The sequence below is a fragment of the Arvicola amphibius genome, chromosome 4 (genome assembly GCF_903992535.2).
Source record: "Arvicola amphibius chromosome 4, mArvAmp1.2, whole genome shotgun sequence".
Lineage (NCBI taxonomy): Eukaryota > Metazoa > Chordata > Mammalia > Rodentia > Cricetidae > Arvicola > Arvicola amphibius.
Window position 1 is genome coordinate 153,959,641 of NC_052050.1, and position 13,448 is coordinate 153,973,088.

The 13,448-nt window shown below is 48.1% G+C and overlaps 1 protein-coding gene across 7 annotated transcripts in view; it reads right to left on the reverse strand.

The window, feature by feature from the left end:
• Tfdp1 (transcription factor Dp-1) overlaps positions 1 to 13,448 on the reverse strand; it is a 43,698-nt gene that overhangs the window by 10,246 nt on the left and 20,004 nt on the right. For 5 of the 7 annotated variants that reach the window (XM_038325077.1, XM_038325078.1, XM_038325082.1 and 2 more), the window contains 3 exons: positions 13,277 to 13,343; positions 4,976 to 5,082; positions 186 to 307 (listed from right to left, as the gene is read on the reverse strand). In XM_038325077.1, coding sequence (XP_038181005.1) covers positions 186 to 307; positions 4,976 to 5,082; positions 13,277 to 13,343 — 296 coding nt within the window. Of the gene's footprint in view, positions 1 to 185; positions 308 to 4,975; positions 5,083 to 13,276; positions 13,344 to 13,448 lie in introns of those variants that run through there. The other 2 variants (XM_038325083.1, XM_038325084.1) reach the window with 2 other exon arrangements.

The following is a 13,448-nucleotide window of genomic DNA, read 5'->3' on the forward strand; positions in this document are numbered from 1 at the left end:
CCAAATCCCCCCAAATCGTCGCTGGCACGAGCTAGGCTTGCACCTTGCCATCTAGCCCAGACAGGGATGAGATGAGAGCTTTGAACTCTGTGTATTCAGGCACGCCCACTACAGACCATGTGACCATGGCCAGAGGAAAGAGGGAACATTCTAGGTAGTTGCCACCTAAGGGTGGGGGTGCTCACCCAGCAGACCAAGGTGAGGAGTCAGACGGCTGGTTCTGAGACACAAAGTGAGTGTTGGGAGTGTGTGGGCTTCCTACCACAATAGTGTTTGATGCTGCAGGTCTCTGAGGCGTGCCAATCACCTACAGTCAAAAGAGAATTCAGAACAATCAGACCCCTCCCCTCCACATCATGGCAGTGCCATTTCTGTCACCTGCTTACGTAGGTAGTCACTGCAGCACCTCACCAGCTGTGGCGAGAAGACCGCAGAGAGAAGCAAACGTCCCATGGCAGCAGCATGGGAAGTACTGGCCACTATGGCTACAACTGCTCTGCATAGAACTATGCCCATGAGCTCAGACACCTTTCCACTTAACAAAAGCACCAGGAAGCCTCAGTAAGGTGGGCAAGCTTAAGAAGACAGAGAAGACCAGAGTGTTAGACTCTAGAGTAGACAACGCAAGTCTCCTATGGCCAAGAGCAGAGAGTAATACACATACCAAGCAGGCAACTTACTGATAGCTAGGTTTAATGACAGAACATTAACATATTTCTGGGTTATTTACTTCTAATGAGATAGACAAAGATAAAAACGTCATCTAAAGTATGAAAGTAAACAAAATTGTAAACCTTGGACAGACAGCAGGTCCCTCCTCCAGTTCCTAAGTGGCAGCAGCCTCTGTCCAGGCTGAACTGGTGCTTGGCTATCTGTCCTGTCTATGTCACTCTCTGCAGTTTTTCAGGGACCCCAGGATTCAAAAGGGACAGATGGCTCCCTTGGTCACACACAGCCAACAGTCCACCTGCTCAGGGGTGATGGCTCTTGGGGGTCACGGTAACCATTTCTACCACAGGATTGAGGTGCCAACCACTCTTACAGCACCCTACTGAAGATTCAGCAATGTCTCCCTCTGATGTCTTTCGGTACAAGGTCTGCTGTTTTGGTTCCCTCAGTTAACAAACAAACCTGTTCTTCTGAAGACAGACTGTCCTATACAGACAACTAATGTCTCAATATGTCAGAAATCTTGCTACATACATAACTCTAAGTCATAAAAGCCTCTGGTAAATCCCAAACTACAAAGCCCCTCAGTGACCAAATTCTATGAGGATACCCCCACAAGGGCTGATCCCAAATATCCCTCCTTTGCCTGATCAAGGTGTGGGTTCACTTTGGGAGCACTAGGTCACCATGCTGGAAATATTGGGCACACAGGAAGGAAAGTACATCTTGGCTCGCTCTTTTAGGTGGGTCTAGGGGACCCTCCCCATCCTCACAGACGACAAGAACTTCATGCTGCCACAGGTAGTGCTTGCTGGTCACGTTCACACATCCCACACGAGCATGAGAGCTGTGCAGAGTCCTGGAGCTCATGGCTGTGAGGGACTTCAGTCTACTCTGCAGCAGGAAGAACAACAACCCCTAGGAAGATACACAGCAAGACTCAGAGGAGCCTGGGGTCACCTGCCTGCATCTGGCAGCTGTGCTTGTGCAAGAGGGCACTTGTGTCTGGCTTACTCACTGCCCACAAGGAAGTTGCCAAATGACTGGGTCTGAAGAAAACTTGCTCCCAGCTTCAACTCCTCCACATAGTACTTCTTGAATTGCTTTGCCAAGGAGGGTCGGGTGCCCCTGCCACAGACAGCCTCACTTCTCACTGAGATCTACGTCCATCAGGACACACAGACACATGCTTCCCCAGAGGCCCTCTGCATGTACCAGGTACAGCACACAGTGAGCTCCCCAACTCTCGGGTACACACATCTTCTCTGTGGATCTGACAACAGAAAGAAGGCAGGCTGTGCACAAAGAGGAGCTATGTACCTTTGGCATGCACATGTTCCAGCCTCCATAAGTTTATGCTCCACCTTCATGACAGAATGCTTGGCAAATGCTCAGCCCTGTGCGCCCATGCTCTCTGCACATGTGCACACACTGCTGGGATCAGAGTCATCAGAAACAAGTTCAACTGCAGCAGTGGGAGGCCATGGAGGCAAGAGAGAAAATGGGAAGCAAACCAAGGAAATGTCAGAAAGTGGGATGAGGAAAGAGGCAAAAGCAAGAGGAGAGCCAGATGCCCAGGCCTTAAAAGAAACAGAAGAAAACCGGTTGTAAAGTAGCAACTCCCTGCTGGTATGGCAAGATAAAGGCCTGCAGATAAAGCCCCAGGGAGCACAGTCATTTGGGAAGGAAGTGAGTCCCATTATTTTATCTGCACCCTGACACTGGGAGCAAGGACTCCCCTTGATGTGCACACGTTTCACATCTGCATACAAGTGTGTGCAGCATGGCAATGGTGGCGCACACGCACCTTTAATCCCAGCACACAGGAGGCAGAAGCAGGCGGATCTCTGTGAGTTCAAGGCCATATTGGTCTACAAGAGCTAGTTCCAGAATAGGCTCCAAAGCTACAGAGAGAAACCCTGTCAAAAAAAAAAAAACAAAAGAGAAAAAAGGAGAGAGAGAGAGAGAGAGAGAGAGAGAGAGAGCAAAAGAGAAAAAAGGAGAGAGAGAGAGAGAGAGAGAGAGAGAGAGAGAGAGAGAGAGAACGAGAACAAAGAGGAGGAGGGGCCTGGGCCCAGAGCAGCTAGCCCCTAGTGGGCAAGAGACACAGCACCTGCCCTGGTTACACTTCACATGCACATAAGGTTAAATGCCATCTCCTACTTTAGAGTCAACCCAGCTACGTCTCTAAACCTTTGACATATAAAACAGTGTAAGGGTCATTTGGAACATGTCAGGCTGAGGATGCAGCTCAGCAATATGCTGCTTACTTTAAAACACATGAGGTCTAGGTTCAATCCCCAGCATTACCAAAGAACAAACATCCACCTACCTACAGCGTGTGAGCCCTGACACAGTACTATATTGCAAAGCATAAAACAGCAATCACTGCACTCCTCCAACAAAGTTCAATTCCAATCAGATGTTGACTTTAAGATCAATAAAGTTTAAATAACCTCATATTAACTTCCTCCCCACCTAGTGGTACACAAATTTTGCAAAGACAACTTGCTCAAACTCTCCGGGCATTGCTCACAGTAGGAAGAACATTTTCTTCTCATTGCCGAGAAGAACAAGAACCCAGATCCATACCACAGGGTTGCAGCGTCCTTAAAACCTAGGGCTCTCCCCACATCCATGGCACTTACAACCCCAATGCTTGCCAAGTGTGGTGGCACACACCCTTCATCCAGGCACAAAGGAGGAAGAGGCAGAAGAAGATAAAGCTCCAGGAACATGACACCAGCCTGGGCTACACAAAATGATCTCCAAGCCAGCCAGTGGTTACATAATGAGATCTCACCTCAAACAAAACAAAAACAACGATGGGCTTGGAAGATGGCTCAGTGGTTAAGGGCCAAGTGTTACTCATGCCAAGGACCCAAGTTTGATTCTCAGCACCCACATGGTGGCTCACAAGCTAACTCTAGTTCCAGGAGATATGATATTCTCTTCTGAACCCCAATGGCACCAAACACAAGTGGTACACATATACAATGTAGCCAAAATACTCATAGAATAATTTTAGATGTAAAAAAATTAAAAACAAAAATAACAAACACTCGGAATCACTGAAGAAGGACACCAGTGAGTGTAAATACGGGCACATTCCAAGTAAAACTGAAGCATGGAATGACAGGAACACCCACGTGTGACTGCTCTCCGTAGAAAGGCTGACTACGCTGTACAGCTGCCCAACAACAGCTGCCTAGAAAACTCTCTGGGGCTGAGGGACATCCGGGAACACCTGGTGATGCCTGTGGAAACCCAGAGAGCAGAGGGACAGCTGGGGACACCTGGGGAAAGCTGTGGAGGGTTAGTGAAATAGATCAGTTGATAAAGGCACTTGTCACCAAGCCTGATGACCTGAGTCCAGTCCCCAGAACCCACAGGGTGGGGAAAAAGAAATAACTTCTGCAAGTTGTCCTCTGACCTACACATGTGCTCAGCTAATACACACAAAACAGAACACAAATAAGTAAATAAATACACTTTAAAAAATGTTAAGTTACAGAGTCCTAAGGCCCCAGGATTACCTGAGGGAAGCACCAAGCCCCTTATTCCCACCAGGGAGGGTGTTAGCCCTCTCCAGAAGATAGCGTTTGGTGGGTGAGACACTGAGAGAAAGCAGCCCATGGGCAAGGAGAGAGGCGTGCATGTCACGAAGGAGAAGCCAGAACACCTAGGGGCCAGGGCGAAAATCCAGAGCCATGAAGAAGGTAGGTGCTTTGATGAAAGACAGGAATCTGTCCACTGTTGGGTCTGTGCAAAAATACAATGACGCTCCAGCTATAGGTAAGTCTGCACGGCCCTATGGGGCACCTCATCTTCGATGCATTACTCAATGAAGGAGGGGACGGTGCTGGTCCCTTCCTGTGGCCATAGCCACATAACCACACCCTTCCTCCATCCCTTCGCAGCTAGGAGACACAGTGGCTACCGAAGGCCACAGAACTTGGCATAACACACAGCAAACTCTCTAGGCTGAGAGCTCAGGCAAACAACGTCATGGAGCAGAAAGCTTGCCCAGGCCTTGGTCAGCCCACCTATACCATGGTTACTGCCGTGTGTATAGAAGCTTCATATACTCCCCGACATAGGGGCACACTGAAGACACTAAGACTGAATGAACGCAGTTTGTACAACAGAAAGCAGCACACACTTTCAGGAATCAGAATGCACCCTTGAGAAAGGAGTCACTCCTCGGAAAAGCAACCTCCACTGCTCAGGAAACCGCGGCCACAGCAACACTGCCTGCATCTAGCCCATCCCGTAGGAAGCGGCAACCATGAGTCTTTCCACTTACCACTTGCTGTGTGATATTGACATTGGACTGTCCAAAGGTTTTTGGCAAAAGCTGCTTTCCGAGTGTGTTCACTGTGGATGGGTGGACAGCTACAAGAGACACCACACCTGGAACACAAGCACACAGGTGAGGAGTTAAACTGTTTCTCCGAGCTGAGGTTAAAGGGCAGTTCAGGAAGATGGTGTTTTTATCAAACACCCAGCCTCCCTAGTTTTGACACTGCAGACCTATGGCTCAGTCACAAATGTTCCAGATTTGGACCTGAACCCTCCAGTTCCCTCTCTGGGGCATTGGCTAAGGAAGGTACTGGGCCTGGGGACTGGCAGGGTTCATTCTACAGCAGGCACTGGACTTACCACAGCGGTTCCCCAGTGGCTGCTCCAGTCACTAAAGGCCCACGCCCTGCCCCACCCTCATGTCTTAGGGGTAAACTGGCCATTTCTCCGCTTTAATGTGGTGAAATAAAGCAGTACAGCTAAGGTGTTCTCCTAACATGAAGACAGGTGCACAGAATTTTCAAAGGCTGACGTTACAACTCTATGAGAATGATTAGAACATGAACTAGAGCTAACTCTCACTAAAACAGTGTCTAAATGTATAATATAAAGATTTTCAAAGGAACTCAGTGTTTTCAAATATAGCTGTATGGACAGCATCAACTACCACAATTCAGAAAAAGATCCTAAAACATTACGTTCACATTTTTGTAATTGGTAAGCGCACCCTTCCTGTCTTCAGATTTAAGGCCTGAAATTACAAACATGTAAGACCTAGTGTTTCCCCACCTCACCTACAAGGACTGGCACGTGAGTGCCAAAAGGCTAACAAGTGAGGTTTCCCAATTTCCCAGATTTTGTTTGATTCTCCTCTCAGTGCATGTCTAGGGGTTGAACCCAGAGTCTCAGACATGCCACGCAATTACTCCATCTAAAGTACATGAAATGGCTTTAAGTAAATGGCCCCATTATCGAAGAACTGCATGGGTTCAAGGCAGTCCCCATCAAAATACTAACGTTCTTTACAGGGCTAGAAGAAGCAGTCTAAAATTAGGAGGCATAAGAAACCCCAAACAGCCAAAGTAACCATCAGCATAAAGAACAATGCCGGAGGTGTGGCAATACCTGATCTTAAACTAGAGCCACAGTGACAAAACCGACCCACAGAGCAATGTGTTAAAACAGAAGATCCAGACACAAACCCAAGGGGCTACAGACGCTTGGGTTTCAACAGAAACGACAGACATGCACTGGGAAAAAAGCAGCCTCTTCAAATGGTGCTGTGAAAACTGGATTTCCATATGCAAAAGAACGAAGCTAAATAATCCTGCACAAAAATTCATTCAAAATGTATCACCTTATCACGAGACCCTAAACTCTGAAACTGCAAGATGAAGACAGGACGAACTCTTGATGCGAAAGGTACAGGCAAGGACTTTCTACAGAGGACTCACTCAATAAAATGGGAAGTGACTACCAGTGAGGAGAGCTTACAAAATAGGAGAAAAATCACCAGCCACTCATCTAACAGGAGACTAACATCAAAATATAAAGAAATAAGAAACACCAAAGGAACAAATAAACCAATCAATAGCTGAGCAAATGAGTTAAGTTTTCAAATGAAATACAAACAGCCAGTTAACACCAAAACAATAATAAATAGTAACTGTTCGGCAACTTTAGCCAAAGACAATGATAATCAAAAGCACATCAAGAGTCCATCTAACCCACCAGAATGGATATCGCCAAGAAATCGAGTAACAAATGCTGGAGGATAAAGGGAAGGAGAACTTTTAGCATCGCACCATTGGTGAGGACGCAAGATGATACAGTCACAAGGAAAATCAGTGCAGAAGTTCTCTGGGTACTGTGCACATACCCATACACATACACGTGCATACATATGATTAGAAAGACTCACGTGCACACACACACACACATACACATGCATACACATGACTGAAAATAAAAGTCTGGGGAAACAAAAACTAGGGGTTAGACAGGTGGCTCAGTGGATGAGAGCACTTGCTGCTCAAGAGGACTGGAGCTGGTAGCCAGTACCCACAGTGTGCTCACAACTGTCTATAGCTCCAGGGTATGCAAGGTTTCTTCTGGCCTCTAGGAGCACCAGGCACCAGGTATACATACATACATGCAAGCAAACAAACATACACATGAAGTTTTAAAAAAAAAAAAATCAATGCTGGGAATATATTCCAGGGCCTTGGACACACCAGGTTAAGTGTTCTACCACTCAGCTTATTTTGCGTATTTAATCGCATGAACGTTAAGAAATACATGTGATGTCATGAGAAACTCAAATGGTAGAAAATTACAACAGTAATATGGGTCAACACACCAAGTCTCATAGTTGACTTGCCAATTGCAAGCTAACACAGAGCTTGACAGGGGGCTCAGGGGTTAAGCCCACTGGCTGCTCTTCCAAAGCACCCGGTTCAGTTCCCAGTACCCACATGGTGGCTCACAACTATCTGTAATTCTAGTTTCAAAGGGTCTGATGTCCTCTTCTGGGCATCCCTGGGCACCTGGCAGGCACATGGTGCACAGATGTACATACAGGCAAAACACCCATACACATAATAAAAATTAAAATAAGAAAAAAAAAGATCAGCTAATACACCACAGAAGAAATGAGGCCTCACACTGCAGAACAGAGGGGACCCTACTGCCCTCCTTCACCAACATCCTCACTTCCTCTCCCTCTAACCCAACCCCAGGAAATTGGCTATGCTCTCTCTGTACGTTTTATTTCAATTTTTTAATTCTATATAAGTGAGACCACACAGCAATTTTCTGTTTCTGGGTTACTGCCTTAGTGCAACATGCTCCCTGTTCACCTCCACTGTGGCAAATGGCAAATCTTTACTTTCTTAGGACATACAATAATTCCCCCAGTTTCTTTATCTACTTGGCCACTGAGAGACACAAGTTGTTTCTGTGTTGTGTGAGTGTCTTCCCAGCAGTGACCTCACCTCCCTTGAGAAGAACCCACAAGAACGGCTAGTCCTGCAGCAGCAGACATTTTCAGTTTCCCAGGGAGCAAGCTGGCCTTGCTATCATAGACGAGGGACTGGTGTGCATGCTCAGTAGCAGTGTGTCCCACTCCTCGAACAAGACCTTTACAGTTTCTTTTCAACTCTGTCTTAAAGTTTAGGTATTTTGCTTGCATATATGTCTGTGCACTACATGCATGTAGTGCCTGAGAAGGTCAGAAGAGGGCATCCAAGCCCCCGGAACTGGACTTATAGATGGATGGGAGCTGTTGTGTGGGTGCTAGGAAGAGAACAAGGTACTTTGGGGGAGAGCAGTGTTCTCAACTGCTGAGCCATCTCTCCAGTCCACCCTTACATTTTCTAGTTACCCACTGGGTGAGGGCATCTCCAAGGTTATGAACGGCACATACCTCCTGACCGTCTATGCATCTATGTTTCCTTCAAAACCCACAGTAAGCTATTTCACCCACTGTGATGGAAGCACTATTTGCTGACCTTGTAAGAATCACAGAATCCTAAGGGACCGCCTACACAGTGGGCTGCTGGTGGGTGCAGAAACATCTTTAACAGTTTTCTTCCTTTAAGGAGTCTCCAGACAACACCATCCCCACACAGACAAGTCTCCTATTCATCTACCCCACCTCTCAAGCTGAGGAAAGTAGGCACTGAGCCAATGCCTGCTTTAGTTTAGGTGATGTGACCACAGGACCCTCCATCATTAATCACACTATACTGCATCACTTAGGCACAGAGAATAGGGGGCACTACCCCTCCAGGAGACCCCACAGGGTCTGGTCTGACTTCTGGAGCACCACGTCACCAAGGTCACCATCCCTTTCCTTACACAAGGCTTTCATCTTCAGATGTGTCACTGTGGTACTAAAAATGGAAAGTGAAGTTAAAAACAAAGGGACAAGAGCACAAAACGTGAGGCCTCTCCTGATGTCAGGGGGTGAGCTATAAAAGGGGCTTATTAAATCCTGCGCCCCTCCACCTGGACACATCTCTGTCTAACTGCCACACATAAGGCCAGGCAAAAATATCTGATCCTATGTTGGGGTGCAGTTCACCATTGTAGATAACACATGCCCAAGAACACGTAGACCACACGAGGCTCTAGCACATACACTCATTAAAATTTCTTCTCACCTTCAAGTCTCATTCTGAGGTCAAAGATACAACCCTGAAGCAGAAAGGAAATGCAGACACACTGTGCAGCAAAGTGAACCCCATAAGCTAGAGAGCATAGAGGCACGGGCATAGGCCACATCTGGAGTACCCAGAGAAAAGGCAGCCTAACACAGTACCCTAGAGAGGCAGGAGGCCAGGCTGCTCACACTACAGTAGCCTACAGCAGGCAAGGGGCTGGAGATGCCACTTCGTACTATGATGACCCTGGGTTTGAAAATCTTAGGACTTCTGGAAAGGGGATCAGACTAGTGTGCAAACGAGAGACAGAGCCCTGGGTAATGGTGACTGGTAAAAGGCCATCACCAGCACTGCACCACTCTCAGAGACTGTGGCAACAGCCAAGGGTCCAGTAACTGAAACCCCAGCAGAGACAGTGACTGTCATCCCAAAGATGTTCCCAGCACACACACGAGGGTTGGGAAGGGTCTCAAAGCTTAGCACATGTGGACACTTTCAATTAAGCACACATGGACAGGTTGATGGCTCTCTGGGGAGCATATAACCCATCAGTTACTAGGCAGAGAAAACTGTGCCTCTGGGAAAAACTGAGAGAAGCATCAGACAACTAAGGAAGTCCAATAGCAGCAACCCTGGGGTGGAGTGAGTGTTCAGGAAGGAGCTTCTGACAGGTCTTCAGGGCAGAACCCTGTGGGCAATTCAGAGTCAACAGAGGCAAGGACAGCCGCAGGTAGCAGAGAAGTCTGAAAACACAGTACCACATGCTAGCAAGGAAGTGAGCAGCTGGAACCCACCTGGCACTGGCAGGAAGGAAATGCAAAGATGCAGCAGATGGTGGCCCCAGGGCCCAACAGCTCCAAAGTCACTCTCCAGGGGCAGTGAGCCCACAGGGTGACAACATGTCACAGGCAGCCAGGACAGCTGTGTCAGAAAGCCTGCTGCGGCACATTTACTGCCCACACTGAGTTTGGAAATGCAAACTGTTATGGGTTTGATGTATGTTTCTGGGGCAATGGGGGCTCTGAGTCTCAAAGACTGTCAAAGTCAGGTCCATGCATCTGTCCGCTGAGGCCCAATTACCCACTTCTTTCTGGCACACCAGTCTAGAAGCCTCTGTAGAGACTCACACTTGTAAGTCAGAGAGTCTCTATGCTGGTGGGCCACAGCTACCCAAGTGAAGGGGTTACAGGCAAGCCAGATGCTTCCTGTATAAAGATCTCCCCAGGGCCACACCCATCAGGCAGCCTTTGGACCTGCTGCCCCACAACCAAGACCTCTCTCTCTGTGCACACATGAAGATTTCCACCACTGCTCCTCTGAAGGACATTGACAGGCATGATGGAACTGAAACAGGCCCCCCTGCAGCATCACAAAAGAGCTGCGGTGAGATGACTCTGACAGGGCTAGGAGGCCAGAGTATGAATGAACGGGTTTAGGAGGAGGACCCAGCAGATTACAGTCACCCAGGCTCACCAGCAGCAAGAACAAAGCAGGAATTCCATCTCACCAGGGAGGGACCCTTCTCTGAGACAGGCCACACCACTGTCAGTCAAGTCACCATTCACAGAACTCTGCAGGGGCTTCCCTGGTCAATCGGAATGTACCTGGCTTCCCTGGTAAACTGGAATGTACCTGGCCTTAGGGCCTTGAGAAGACTGTGAACCAACCTAACCATAGACCAGATAAGAGAATACGTGGCAGGATGTGGAACAAGTCTGGCCTCCATTCACCCCAGCTTCTCGTCACCTCCTGGCCAATTCCTGCTTGTTTTCAAGATCTGACTCAAGAGATGCCTCCAGCGTAAAATGCTGTGATGATTCTGGCTACAAGTGAGGGCTGGGTCCTGCTTTCTGCACGCACAGGCTGTTTCCAAGACCAAGGCATGGTGCAGTGGAAGAACGCCTGCCTAATGATCGCATGGGCCCTAGCTCTCGAATGCACAAATGCACGCGCGCACACACACAAACGCACATGCACACACTCAAACGCACACACAGATTTAGTTCCGATATAGTGACAATAAATGATTCAATAGGCTTTTTACATCAACAACTAAGAAAACTCCATGAGCAGTTTGGAGGCAGCAGCACAACACTCCATCACCAGTGTCCCTCGGCTGGAAAGCAAAGGCAAAGGAACTCACTCGTGAAGACAGTTGTCTCAGCCCTCACCTGGGTGGAAATCTACTGCCGCTCCATCTGCAAAGGAACAGAAGGTTCTGTATGTGCTAAAGGGTGGTGTCTGGACAGCTCAGGGCCAAGAAATCACACGTACTAGAAATACCTGGGCTCCTGAGGCTCACGGCACTCCTCTGGGTATGTCCACCCAGGACACCTGTCAGGAACGAGGCTTGCATATCCCACAGACAGACAGTTCTACCTGGGCAGATTCTCTAGAATGCTCACCCTTTGGGGAGTGAAGAAGGGCTAGAGAAGGGAGACACTGTTGTGCATTTTCCAGACATCAGAACTTCAAAACAGCATCCATGTACAGTATCTGTCACACAAGTTCAAGCCACTGCTTGTGAAGTGACAGGACCCCTAAGAACTGAGTACCAACGCACAGGTGCCAGTCAGTGAGCAGCACCAACCTTCCCTGAAGCTCGTGCAGGTGCAGAACTTGTTTGTCACAGGTGACAACAAAAGCCAGGAGTACAAGGAAACAGAAGTGAACAGCCTGACCATGATATGCACAACATCTTAAAACATGTGCCACGTACATATCTTACATCCTAGCACTCCCTACAGGCTAACTTTAACTCAAGGTCAGACCTGTGTGCATCTAACCATACACGTGTGAAAAGCATGACTTGGCAGACCACAGCAGAGTTCAAAGCAAACACCAGAGGAGGGAGCATCATTCCAGGAAAAAGAGGTCGCTCACCTCCAGTTATTTTGCCTCTATCACTTGGATAGGAAATGTTATGCCTGAAACTCCCACCCAAACCCTACTGTCCTGTTAGTGATACTGAAGTTCCTTTCTTATACACACAGAATGCTGCCAACCACAAAGACAGACAGCACCCACATCTGCACCAGAGACTGCTCGCCCCTACTAAATCAACAAGGAACCAGTCTCAGTAGACACACAGGCCCTGTACAACCCTCATAACTGATGGTCCAGTGTGTCCCACATAAGGAGCGGAGACCACACAAGTACCAAAGATGGTGGGGGGTGCTGAAGACCAAGGTCAAATCTCACTTCTATGCCCACACTGAAGTTTGGGAAAGTCACAACAGTGGCTCAGAACCTGGCCCCTGGGGGCTGGAGACACATAATCCCTGGGCTCCAATACATAAAGGATGTAAACCACCAGAAACAAACAGCATGACTGCACAAACACAGAGAAGGCCAAATAAGGGCCAGATCACAGTTCTTAATACCTTAGAGCCTCTTCTGCATGCAGGAGTCCCTTTCCTGGATTTCACTATTAAGAAGAAAATAGCTACTTTTACATTTGCAAAAAAGAAAAATCAGAAATAAGGAACTCTTAACAGAAGACAGAACCCTGACATGCCACGATTCATCTACCACACAGGCTGTACGTTCACAGGGCCCTCGCGCCTGACCCAAAGGAAATGTTTTGGGGGAACAACAGGACCTTTCCACAAGTTTGGTCTTTAGCAGTGCCATAGCACAAGGCCACAGTGCTTTGCAGAAACAGCTTGGTGCTAAGGGGATGGGGTGCCACAGGGACTGGACAAAGCAGCAACGCCACACACACACACACACACACACACACACACACACACACACACACCCCACAACCCAGGGGGGGTGATCAGGATACTGGCAGCTGTTTGCTGTTACAGACACCAAAGCTAAAACACACTGTGGAGTGTTGAGAAGGTAGGGTCAGCCTTATATCTAGCACACACAACTCCTACTATACCAGGCACCCTGTAGGAATCACTAACACACAAGCACAAGCCTGAGAAGACATGCACTCTACATGGGAGCCCTGGGACTCATGGGGTGAGGCACCCATGTCTGGGCACAGAGCACACACGCCTAGTCCCCTCTCCACACTTTCCTGCATTTCCTGACATCTCAAAGCGCTACAGTGAGCCCTGCAGTCAGCAAGGCATTGACATAGCACATAATCATCAGCAGACTTACATTTCCAGAACAGGCTCCCTTACCTTTCCCAGGACTAAGATTCTGGTCTATAAAGACCTTTAGTTCTCCGTTGGCTTCAATTAGACCGGCCTGCAGAGAGTAACAACAACAACAGTAAATACAACATCTCAAGAGCCACACAGCCAAAGTCTTTACACACACCAGACCTAAATTGAACATACAAGCAGAGCAGTC